The following is a 12,613-nucleotide window of genomic DNA, read 5'->3' on the forward strand; positions in this document are numbered from 1 at the left end:
TGTAGCTTTTGCCCAGCTCATTTCTGCATCATTTACAGGTATATCATTCATACTGAGATACTTGAACTCTTAGCATCACTTTCCATATTAAATGTGGCCATATAGTGCCTTTATATTGTATTTTTTGAACTATTATCACTGTATTTTTGTAACTTCCAGTATATCCACAGGATGTGGTGTAGTGGAGTTGATGATCCAAATGTATGCAAATTTTTGTGTTCACGTAGAAGATTTTCACTTTGACTATTAAAATAGCATTTTTTGTGTCTTGTAATAACTTAAAATCACAGTTACTAGCCTGCTTTGTTAAGTGTTGGTTTGAAATACTGTACTTTGATTAGAGTCGAGTTTGAAAATCAGAAGACACGACTAAAAGTTCAGCTGGAATATAGTCGTGATCATCTACAAAAATTAACAAACAGAGTCAGCAAGTTGAGGGAGACCATTGATAAAGATGAAGCTGAGATTATCGGGCTACAGAAGGTAATGGTAAAATATCTATCTCTATCTATATCTCTGTCTGGGACTGAGAGGAAAGAATGTATTGAATTACAATTTTGAATAATTGTAGTTGATGCTGTTGAGTAATTCTTCTACAGCTTAATTCGGTGTTGACTTTGTAAATGTTAAAAAAATGCAGTTGCGTATTGTCATTTTCACCATGGCATAACCTGTCATATTGGAGTATAAGCTTACTTAAAAAATAAATTTGGGATTACTGTATGTACAGTGTTATATTGTGTTTAGTTTATATGAAAAGGCAGCATATGACTACAGATAAAACTAGTAGCATGTGGCTGAGATTCTTTAGAAGATTTTATGAGTAATAGTAAACAACTCTGGTGCTTTGTATCTTTATTAGTGGCTGTGAAGCACATTAGACTTAAAATAATTCTGTGAAAACCAATTTAGATTTTTAGTTGATGTATAGATTCCTCTTCATAGTGTTCTTTAAAGTAATTTTTTGTTGTGTTAATGTTGCTTGTTAAATAAACTATGCTTGTGGTGCACTGGAAAGTGAAGGAGGAAAGATGTGTAGTAGTGCTTTGAATAAAAAACAAAAGTGAAATGTAAAGCTGTTCCAAAGTGGGCAAAAAACCCCACATGCATCGTTTGAACTCTGTATTTTAACATTAGAAGACATGTATTTCTGATACTGAGGAAAAACAATAGACCCGTATTCAGTTATGCACAAAACCATGTCTGACTTCATGCCTGTGTGCATAATTCTTCTGAAATATGACTTTGAGCAAATTCAGATATTTTTGTCCTGGAGAAGGATTGTTTGTCTTAAATTCTGAAGGTACTTTGTTTGGATACTGCAACAGCAGTAAGTCTTGATTAGGTTGCCATAATACTAGTCTCTTAAGCACCATGTCTTCATGCATGTAGCGTTAGGTTTACTTTATTCTAGCACCTAATTTCTAGCAATTTAGCAGTGGTATGGGTTATATAGGGAAAGACTCTGCTAATGTACTGCCACAGATTCTTTGTTCTCTGCAGATTACCTCAGGACTTATCTTTAATGAACAATACTTCTTAAATGATTTCAGGTTACCTTAGGTGTTGCTAAATATGTTGTAGATGTGCAGTAGATGGGATCCTTTTTGCAGCACTAAGGGACTAACTGAGGAAAAGGGGGTAGCCTACAGATCTTAGGCGTTCTAGGATCCCTGCCTTGTTTGATGGCTTTATAGTTTAGTCCGGTACAGTCACAAATCCGGAGCTGTCTCTGCCTATGTATACAAAACATCTGGATATTCCTATCTGTAACACAGACTTTTTTCCCAGTGCATTTCAGATTTTGTGCTGTAACACATTTGAATATATTGTAACAGGTTTAAACTTTAACTCTTTCTGTATAATAAAGGTTCCATATCAAGATTTCTGGTGAAGGTTTAAAAATGTAAATATTTCCCTGCAGGATGAGGAAAAGCTTCTAAAAAAAGTGAATGGAATTGTGGAGGAGCAGCAACATCTTAAGGATAGATTAAGTGCTCATAAATCTGAGGTTATAAAGACCCAAAATGAAATTGAAGAGTTCAGAAAGACATTGTTAACTCTTAATAGGTAATTACTAATTGTACTCCTGGGAAAATTATTGATGTGATAATATTTAGAAGAGTTTTAGTGATCAGATGTTTAAATTTCTCTTGGTCTGTTTTCTTGTGAAAGATTCATTAGTGACATGGTAACTTACATTTACAGTATGCATTAGTTAAAAAGTGTTTCTAATTCCGTATGTGGTTCCCAGAAGTAATGTGAATGAGGTTATTTCATGAGAGCCATCCCATATACCATATGGAATTAATATTATCTTATTATCTACCTAGTGTTAGGTCTCGTTGTGATTTCTGATAAATATGTAGTGACTTCTGATAAGCATGTATTGGCTTATAACTTGATCACAGGTGGCATATTAAGTTCGCTGGTAGCTTCATATTTCTGTTTGAGTTGTATAGTTGGTTCGGTTAATGAAGCTTTTTTTCCTGATTTCAGTGTTCTCATCTTCTCTAGGCCTTTCAAGTGTTGGCTACCTTAAACTAATATTAATTTTAGGTCACTATTTTGTCCTTGCTGTTCTTCTAAATCAACAGCTTTGGGGACAGTTTATACTTTGGTTTTCTTATGCTTGCTTATTGTTGATGTGTTTAATGTCTGTTAATCAGGAGTCTTTATGTTTAAAAAAATGTTGACACTATGGCGAGGTAGACTTGTGGAATTTTACATAAACATAGATTGTATGCCTAGTAATTAATTTTCTAGTGTGTAAGTTTAACAATATAAGACTGTTAATGTCTCTGCCTTACTTAGTAACTTGATGCTATCAAATTAATTGGTTGCAAAGAATTGAGGTGTATTTCAAGTAGGGTAATGATAAAAGATACTTGATTGAATTTTGAAAGGATCAAGTCTCCGTACATCTTCAGCAGAGCTGAACAGAACAGAGTTTAGTTGTAGTTAGGAAAGTGGATATTTGAAAATGCTATAGTGTGAACTTAGCAATATACTGAAACCATGTCCGTGCTGCTAGCATTTACCTTGTGATGGAGTTAAGAGTTAATACAGATAGCAAGGTGTTAGCTTGTGTGCTAGAATAGTGCGTGGTTCCCAGCTCCCTCTTTAGTAATTTGGGAAAATTAAGGAGATGGAAGAAGTTATGTACCATTTTAAGTACCATTTTCCTTTATGTTTGGTAGGGATTATAGAGGAAAAAGCCCTCTTTTTGTGCTTGGTAACTGTTTTTCATGCTACATGGCTGTGGATGTTATTGGTAGCGATGTTTCTGCTCTTCAACTGGTTTGTGCCTTTTGTGTATGTAGGGAAACTACAAAATTACAGAAGGAAGCTACAGCTATAGAAACCGCTCTGGAAGAGAAAAGATTAAGACGACATAATATGCTTCTTGAATGCAAGGTGCAGGACTTGAAAATAAAACTCCTGTCTGGATCACTGGATGACATCAGTGAAGTAGAGGTATTTAAAAGGTTTATGGAAGATAGATATCATGGAGCAGCAATTCTTCAGTCTTGAATTTAAAGATACTTATTTTTTCCTTACAGGACTGTTTGTCTTGCACGGTAATGTTAAAATAAATACATTGTTTCCATGTGATCAGGCCTCATCCATTCAAGAGAATAATTTTGGGTTTTTTTTTGTAGAGGGGACTATTGTTTGCAAGTATTTTTGCTTGTGCTTGAAACGTATTCCTGTGAAATATGTAAAATCGCTGTGGTACAAGAAAATCGGTATGAAGGAGTATTCTAGATACACACATGTAAGAGGACACACAGGGGTCAATTCAGAAATATAAATAGCTATGGCATGTACATGGATTGAGATAGTATCTGGTTAATCATGCATAATATAAACCCTGTCTAAAAACAACCTTTTCTCTTCAGTAGATGTAGATCCTCACAGAAATCAGGGATACACTACAATAGAAATACTCCTGCTATCAGGGGATTGACCCTCATTATTTTTCTCAGTCTTCCCTCTTTTTCCAGCATATCTTTTGTGAGGAGAAATTAAACTTTCTCCACTATTGCAAAAAAGAGCTATGGGTTTTGAAGGACTTGTTACAAGTCTGTAAATTTGGAAGGAGTCTTGTTGAGCCCATTCCTTAGAAAAGTACTTTTGCTGGAGGATAGATATGAATTGAGTGGGTCAGAAGGCAAAATGAAGGCAGTGAGGGAGGCAGTCTTTGAAGGGAAAGGACATGAACTGCTGATCATCAGAGTATGTAGGCAGCTCAGCTCTTGCTGTTTATGAATAAGGAAGAGATGAAACCAAGGAGGTGTGTAGTAGGAATAACAACTTCAATTCCTAATTAATATCACTGAGAAGACCAGTAAGATTTGGTTCTGAGAGAGAATCTTGGTGGGAAAGGGACTGATAACGACATGCAGCACGTGTTTCATTCAAAGGAAAGTAGCTGTTTGAAATCCAGGCTTACAGCGTCCAGAAGATACTCTGCTTATGCTGTACAGAATTGAAGCTACTCATTTCTTCTGAGGCCAACTGAGTGGAAGAAATGCCTTGACTTACACACTTCAGAGCCTTTCCTTGAAAGGCAATTGAATTATCATGGGAACGTAAATCTTTCCAATCAGGAGATTTACAGTATGCACATTGTTCTAAATATATTACAAATAAATTACTGCTGCTTTCATCTTAGCTTCAAACTGAAATTAGCTGATGCTTTCATCTTTGTTTAAAAGGTGCGTTTTTTAATTAGACTGATAAGGTCTTAACTAACTGTTCACTCCATTTTGGCTAGGGGAGGAGCTATGGAATAAGTTTACCTCATACCATGTTACCACTGCCTCCTCATTTTATATCCTTTTAATGTATTGTTTTAACAGTTTAATTGTCATGTTTCTGAACTGGAATGTACTTCATATTTATAGCTAGGAACTGAAACAGAAGGCACTCAGACTACATCAGGTATCTATGAAAGGGAAGAAGCAATTCAGATAGACTACAGCAGCCTAGCAGAAGACCTGAAGGTAATCTTTTTTTGTTTGAAATTAGTAGAGATCGAGTTTTTTATTTTTATTTAAAATACTTCAGTTGTTGAAATTATTTATTCTTCAGCCTAGTCTTTAAGTGAAACTTGTTAAAAGCACTGTTAAGCTTAAGTGCATGTGTGTTTGTGTTCTGGTTTTGCAATCATACGTAGCACTAATGTATGGGATTTCTGGAGACATCAGTTTCCTGTAGAACTAAATCTAATTTAAAGCTTACCTACACCATCAAAATAGAATGGAGAAATAGTAAATATAACTCTGATTTTTCCTTCCTGCTTTACCTTCTGCCTTTAAGTTCCAACACTATAGGTTAATGACTCAAAACACTAGAAACCAATGATTGGCTGCTGGGGGTGGGGGGGTGGGTTGTACCACCTTCTCTCTGTAGTATTTTCGGAGACTGAGACTTACCATACTTCCCTCTGTAACAGTCCATTAGGTCATGTTTTCTCAGCAGTTTTTTGTAAATTTTTTCTTTTTTCCTTTTTAATCATAAGGAAAATAATTAAATGTCAGAGGCTAGGTACAGAGTAAGGGATGAATCTGTCATCACTGGAGCTTGGCTCAAAGAATTCATTGAGAGCTTGTCTTCAAAGGTTTCCTTTACAAAACAAGTAGAGAAGCCAACTAATCCTCCTCCTATGTTGTATTTTAACTCGGACTTCTAGCCTGAAGGGAATTTGTTGTCTGTTTTTAAAGGTCTTGTGGAACAATGCTTAGGATCTAGTAAATTTATTCTGAGAACTAAGACTCTGCGTGGAGTTTTTTGTTTTGTTGTGCTTCCAGTTAAAGCTATTAGATGAGTGGGGTACTTCTTCTAGAAGCCATGAGTGCTTGCTGTATATGTTAAAATTTGCTTTTAGGCAAAGACATTTCATTGTTAGGTTTTTTTTTTTTTCTTTAGGACCTAGAATCTGAGAAAGATATAGAGGATCATCTGAAACAGATGCAGCAGGAAATAAAATTTAAAGAGAATACTTTAATCAAGACAGCTGCTCCAAACCTGAAAGCAGTAGAGAAATTACAGATAGCTCGGGACAAATTCCAAGAATCAATAGATGGTAACACTGAGTCTTTCATAGTAATCCCTTTTGTGACTGTGAGAGTTTTCACCCTAATTGAAATTCTTCTTTCTGGAGTTGGTCCTGCTGTCTTTGCTTCTTTCAGATACTAAAGTATTTTTTGTGCTCAAATGTTTATCCTCAGTTGTCTTTTTAATTATATGCAAATAATTTATTAACGTATACTTTACTCTGTAGTAGTTTACTGAAATACAGTTTGAATGATTGGAAAGATACTTTGTTGGCCAAATGACATCATAAAGTATTTTTACTTATTTTCTAAAAATTACTGACTCTTATTATAAAATTCTTTAAATTTTTCTTAAATAATGGAAGGAACATATGTATTGTCCAGAACTCAGACATGAGCATTACTGCAAAACTACTGGTATCCTTGAAGAGCATTGCAGACTTTAACATATTAAGAAAACCAAGGAGTTCTGAAGCTGTAACAGGTAAATGCTGGTGCTGCTGAAGGCTACCCAGCTTACAGAAGGAATTAGAAGAATTTTGTTCATTGTTCCAGACAAATGTGGCATGGAGCAGATTGAATACATCATCCCAACCTCTCAGGTTTTGGGGCCTCCATTTGAAATCTGGAATGGAACTCCATAATATTGGTATGCTCCTTGTATGTGCATGAGAACCTTTTTCTGCAATAAATATTTTCCTACATGCTTGTTATGGCACACAATACATATTTGTTCTGTGTATTTGCTTAGAGGCTTATTATGGAGTAATTTCAGTAATTTTTTTCATAGCTTTTGAGACCAGCAGAAAGGAGGCCAGAACACGCAAGAAAGAATTTGAACAAGTGAAAAAAAAGAGATATGAGCTTTTTAGCCGGTGCTTTGAGCATGCCTCCATAGCTATTGATCAGATCTACAAGAAACTTTGCAGAAACAGTAGTGCTCAGGTGTGTCATGTTCTTGGGTGCTTGGCTTAAAAGGCCTACTTGATGCTTTGTTATCTAGAATAAGAGAACTTAGTAACACTTTTACTTTCCAAAGACAGTTTCAGTCCTGAAGAAGAAAATTACATAAATAATAAAGACTTCAGAATTTTAAGGTCAGAGGAGGAATAGGTAATATGCCAAAGCATGCTTGACATTAGACAGAGATGTGATCTAAAGTGTTAACAGAATTGGGAGCTACTCAGTTTGGGTTAGTTTTACTCTTTGTATTTAGCAGACTTGTAAATTATCATACTCAAATATATTTCACATTTGTGTCATGTCATTTAAAAATAACACTGGTTTACAGATCTAGTGATACCAATAATAAGTAATTAAAACCACTTAATCATTAGTATAGATAAAACTAAAAATCATAAATCACTCTTTCTGTGCTAGTGTTTTGTATGAGGTTTTGAAGCTCCTTGTACCCCACTTAAATATTTTAAAAAGAGAGACTTAATATATTTGCAGCTTTTAGGAAACCTGTAGAAAAATTGTTTCACAATTGTATTAATCTTTGTTAGCGTTCCAGTATTAATGCTGAAAGTAAAGAGGAAACTCATAAATGCTTTGGTTACAACAAATTCTGTGGACAGTTGAATGTTTAAAGGGCTCAGGCTTGAATTCCTTGTCTGTCTTAAACTTCAGATTTTGTGTTTTCTCTGAGTCAGATATTCGGTGAACACCTTGAATATCTTTAAATATATCCTTTCTGCTTCTAGGTTGGACAGGATAATAAAGCATTTCTTCATAATTACTGGGCACATACCTTCTCCCCTGGACTAAACATGAGGCAGGATCTTGACTTTGCATCACTCTGAAACAACCAGTATTTTCCAGATGCACTGCCAAAAATAATTAGTTGGGTGCTTTCTTTGAGGTCTGTGATGCTGCGCCTTGATTTGAGCCATAGTGGTAACCTGGTCAAGAGATTTATCCTGTGATTAGCTGGGAAGCTAAAACTGCCTACTAGATACTAATATAGCAGCTGAAGGAAGCTGGTCTAATTGCATTGGAAGAGTAAACGATTGCTCTGTGTGTGGTGATTTGTTCTGGTTAGCTGAGGAAAGGGTTAGCTCTGAGTTTTGCTATTAGAGGAGGTGGCCTAGGTTGCAGCTTGAACAGATGCTTTTTAAGCAACCTTAACGATTTTTAACATGAAAATTTCTTGATAGTAAAATTAATATTTGCTAATATTATTATATTGATAACATTTACTAATAATGCTTTACTATCCAGTCCAAAAAAGGGAAGCTTTGATAGATTGAGTTAGTTTAACTTCTAGAGATTCTGGATTCAGAACATTGGTGCACTTAATATATTGCTCAGTAAAATTTATTTCATCAGCACATCGTGTGTTGCAAGTACTTTAAAAGAAACTACTGCCTAAGAAATTGTGCATACACAGATTCGCTGCTGGGTTTGCCACCAGTTCTCTTCTGTTCTTCCTCTGTGGAGAGAGAAGTGTTGTTCTTTTAATATCTTGATGAGCAAGGAATACCTGTACCCTAGCAAGCTACAAGATGGTTTCTGCTAACAGCGTCTATACATCTGAACACTTCCTCTTGCATAGATACATGCAGTAGCATAGAACTGGGAGTTGCATTGCAAGATATTTGATATGTTTACAGCCTGAAGAACATTGTAATAACAATGACAGGCATTCTCTCAGCAGAGAAAAACACAAAAATGTGCATACCTCCAACAAAACAAAGGTACTGCAAGCACTGTATCTTACTTCCAGACTATTTACCATAGAAATTATTTTAAATCAAAGTACATGTAGTGTTTTGTTTTCTTTTTCTTCCACTGCATCTATGATCCAAGGGGTAACTCATTTGAGTGTCAACTATGGAAATTTTTCTTCTATCTCTATGCATTTGTGCAGAGGGGAAGAGACTGTATTTTATTTTCTATTTAATGGGAAAAATAAACCATGTAGCAATTAGCTTATCCATCATACTTTTTAATGGTTTGGTAAAATGGCTATTCCTTTAAAATAATACTTTTAATTTTTGGACCTGGGAACCAGGATACAAAGTATAGAGAAAGCCTACCTATATTAAAATCTTTCTCCAGCTCAAAGCTAGATTTTGTAAAACTAACCTTTTACAAAAAAGTGTAATTTTGGAAGTATATTTACTCCCAAACAAAAAAGAAAACTGCTTTTGAAGTCTAAAATTTTAATAATTAAAAAAATTAAAGCAATTACATAAAAGGTGATAAAATCAAGTTTATTTAGTCGTTGAAAGTTTGTAAATAACAAATATGTGGAGCCATTTCCAAAATGGTTTTGTTAATTAGTCTCCTAGCTCATGGTTTGTTAACGAAGGCATATTCACTGGGAAATTTTATAGTGCTGCTCTTCCGTATAGATGAACAGGTGTCTCCTACAAATGAAGCTAACTTAGCAGTTTCAACACGAGCTCAGTATTTAAACCTAAAAAAATATCCACTTAATTTTATAAATGTCACTATTAATAATTAAATGTATGTGTTTCCAGGCATTCCTTACTCCTGAAAATCCTGAGGAGCCTTATTTGGAAGGCATTGGCTTTAACTGCGTGGCTCCAGGAAAACGCTTTATGCCAATGGACAATTTGTCAGGAGGTGAAAAAACTGTGGCAGCTCTGGCTCTTGTGTTTGCTATACACAGGTAAAAGAAATACTATGGTATTATCCAAGTGTGTGGCTGAATAAGTGGCAGGAAGATAGACATTGTTACACTTACGAACATGTTAAAAAAATCTGTTAATAGAGTACTTAAACATTACTAAAGTCCTTACTCTTTATCTGTCATTACTTCTTGTCAAAATTTTATGATACAGTAAGTGAATCGCTAAAGTAATTAGAATGGTTATTAACATTTTTGCATCTAAATGCAAAATACTGTCTTGTCTTCTACAGTTTTCGGCCAGCACCTTTTTTTGTTTTAGATGAGATAGATGCTGCCTTGGATAACACAAACATTGATAAAGTAAGTTGGTCCCTTTCACCTCAGCCTTTTATTGACAATATAATGATATCTTTTGCAGAAGGATGGCTACTTTCATTATAGGTTGATGGGATAAAGAGATTGATTACACTGTCTTAACCTGTTTTAAAATATTACTGGGATTAGGATGGAAATAGTGGTTGTATGAGATGTTAGACTAGGGCTAGGTTTAAATTCATAAATCTAAATGTGTTTTAATCAGTTCCCAAACTCTGAAGTTGAGAAAAATGGGTCAGGAGCGCAAAAGAATGCTGCATAACCACGTGGTGCAATCTGACATGAAGGTTACTCGTGAATTGCTGGTTGGGGTTCGTTGGTTGGACTTTTTAAGGCCTTTAAGTTCCCCTACCTCTAAGAAACAGAAAGGAGCATATCTGCATGTTGAAAGTCAAGTCATTCTGTCACTGGAGTATTTATTTTATATAATTAGCCTACTAAATATTTTTACATTAACACCAATTAAGGGCTATCACTCCCATCGTTTTAGTCATGTGAATCTTGCTTGGTTGAAGTAACTTCCTGTCCTCCTCTCAATTTCTCTTTCCCTTTTTGCTAATAACTATTCACTGTAAAAACTTGGCTCGTTCTGACACATCTGGTAGAAGAGATGTCCAGTTTATACCTAAGAACACGCTAAGCAGCATTCTTCTTCAGAACACTATAAATAAAGAATAGCTGATTATTTTCTTAGCTCTGAGGGGTTGTTCTAAGAATGTGCAAAGTATCTGTCTTAAGACCATTAAATTTCTCATTTTATCCTGCTTATTTCATAACTGAATTACTGAATTCTGCAACTAACATAGTTCAGCTCTTTCCTCAGCATTCCCTATTTATAGTATGGTTTAAGTCTGCCAGAACTAACTTACTGAAATATTTGGCTTCTTTCCAAAGGTATCAAGTTTCATTAGAGAACAGGCACATGAGCAAGTTCAAATGATAGTTATTTCTCTAAAGGAAGAGTTTTATTCCAAAGCAGACGCGTTGATTGGAGTATGTCCAGAGGTAACAATTAATTATTACCAAGTTCTGTTAAATAATACATGCTGGTTTTTGTTGAAGTACTGACACCTTAAGGGTTACTATAGTGAATCATGTACATAATTGTGCTGCTGGATTTGAACTACTTGGTGTTCAGAGATAAGCGCAGGTACTGGCTAGATGAAAAGATGGTTTCGGTAACTCAAGCTCATAATTGTATCTCATAGTCATTTATGAAATGCTTATTTCAAGTAACAGAAATGTTTTAAATTGTATGATCCTTCCTCTTCTCAGCATGATGACATTATGTTCAGTCGAGTACTGACTTTGGATCTTACCGAGTATCCAGACGTTGATGACCAGGAGAGAACAGAGGACAAACCCAGTTCTGTTTCAGCATAAAGCATGCTTTCAGCATAAAGATGATTTCAGGGCCAGGTGACAACAGCAAGAACTGGGTTTACGGCCAACTTACAAATCTGAGTTTGGATGTGGCTGTTAGAGGTTGATAGAGAAATGTTTACCTTTCAAAAGAAGCAGTTTTCTAAAATATTGAAGGAAGTAACTGTTATTCATTGATACGGTTTTGTTAACAAGTAAGAGATAGCCAGAGGTTGTCACTTAAGTGTGTACATTCTGGTATGCAGTGCTTTATCTTCCAATGTTTTGGGGGGTTTTGCCTTAAGATGAAGGATTACAGGTTCACATAAGCACACTATTACAAAGATAAGCCTCTTGCTTTTCTTATGAGAAGCAATGTGTTTAGCCGCATCTTCAGCGTGCTGTTGAGATGCATGCTACCACTGGTCAAGACCTTCACAATTTCTCTCTTGTGTTCCAGCTGCATCTATTTGCCTTTAGATAGGATTATTTCCTGTTTTTTTTAAACAAGATACTGAAATCTGCCCATTATCTTATGTGGCTTTTGTGACACGCAGTAAGGCTTCAGTCTTCCACTGCAACCTTATGAAAACGTTAACTTTACAAAAGCTCATTATATGTCTCTATAGGTGTGTTGTAACATGGAAAAATTTCACCTTTGAGGTATTCTACCTCACACAAAAGTGGAAAGAATAAACCAGGTGTGAGTCAGATGCCATACACGTAGCAGCCTTAGAAAAACATAAATTGGTTTGCAGTTGAGATTTATTACGTAACTGTCCCAGTAGTGTCAAGTTTATTTTGATGGCCACGCTTCATCTAAGAAGCAAAGTTAATTGAGTTGGTTACAGAACACCGAGAGAGCTTGAATCACTTCATCTGGCTTAAGTTTCACCTCAGTGTATGCTGAAGAGCTTTATTTGGTTTATTGTTGCTCATAATAATTATATCTTATGTTCATATACTAGTTTCCTTTTGTCCACCATGCTGCTTATACACATCTACCTTGTAATGTGTTGCTAATACTGTACTTGTTGCACACAACTGATGATGTCTGGACATGTGGGGTTACTGCACGAGGAAGGAATGACGTGAGCAGTAGGTAACATGTTCCTATGGGAATATAACAATGTAAGTAAGTCTGTCCAGTTACACTGTAGACCAATGTTTATCAAATACTTACGTTGCTGCCACACTTTATTAATAAAAATTT

At 35.4% G+C, this 12,613-nt stretch overlaps 1 protein-coding gene across 1 annotated transcript in view; it reads left to right on the top strand.

The window, feature by feature from the left end:
- The window catches only part of SMC1B (structural maintenance of chromosomes 1B), a 32,348-nt gene extending 21,943 nt beyond the window's left edge, over nt 1-10,405 (top strand). The window contains exons 14-21 of the mRNA XM_041129583.1: nt 342-483; nt 1,925-2,070; nt 3,324-3,477; nt 4,911-5,009; nt 5,935-6,091; nt 6,853-7,007; nt 9,551-9,702; nt 9,954-10,405. Of these exons, the coding sequence (XP_040985517.1) occupies nt 342-483; nt 1,925-2,070; nt 3,324-3,477; nt 4,911-5,009; nt 5,935-6,091; nt 6,853-7,007; nt 9,551-9,702; nt 9,954-10,104 (1,156 nt within the window). The 3' untranslated portion in view covers nt 10,105-10,405. The remainder of the gene's footprint in view (nt 1-341; nt 484-1,924; nt 2,071-3,323; nt 3,478-4,910; nt 5,010-5,934; nt 6,092-6,852; nt 7,008-9,550; nt 9,703-9,953) is intronic.
- The last annotated feature ends 2,208 nt before the right edge of the window (nt 10,406-12,613 follow it).

The sequence above is a fragment of the Aquila chrysaetos genome, chromosome 17 (genome assembly GCF_900496995.4).
Source record: "Aquila chrysaetos chrysaetos chromosome 17, bAquChr1.4, whole genome shotgun sequence".
NCBI classification, from domain to species: Eukaryota; Metazoa; Chordata; class Aves; order Accipitriformes; family Accipitridae; genus Aquila; species Aquila chrysaetos.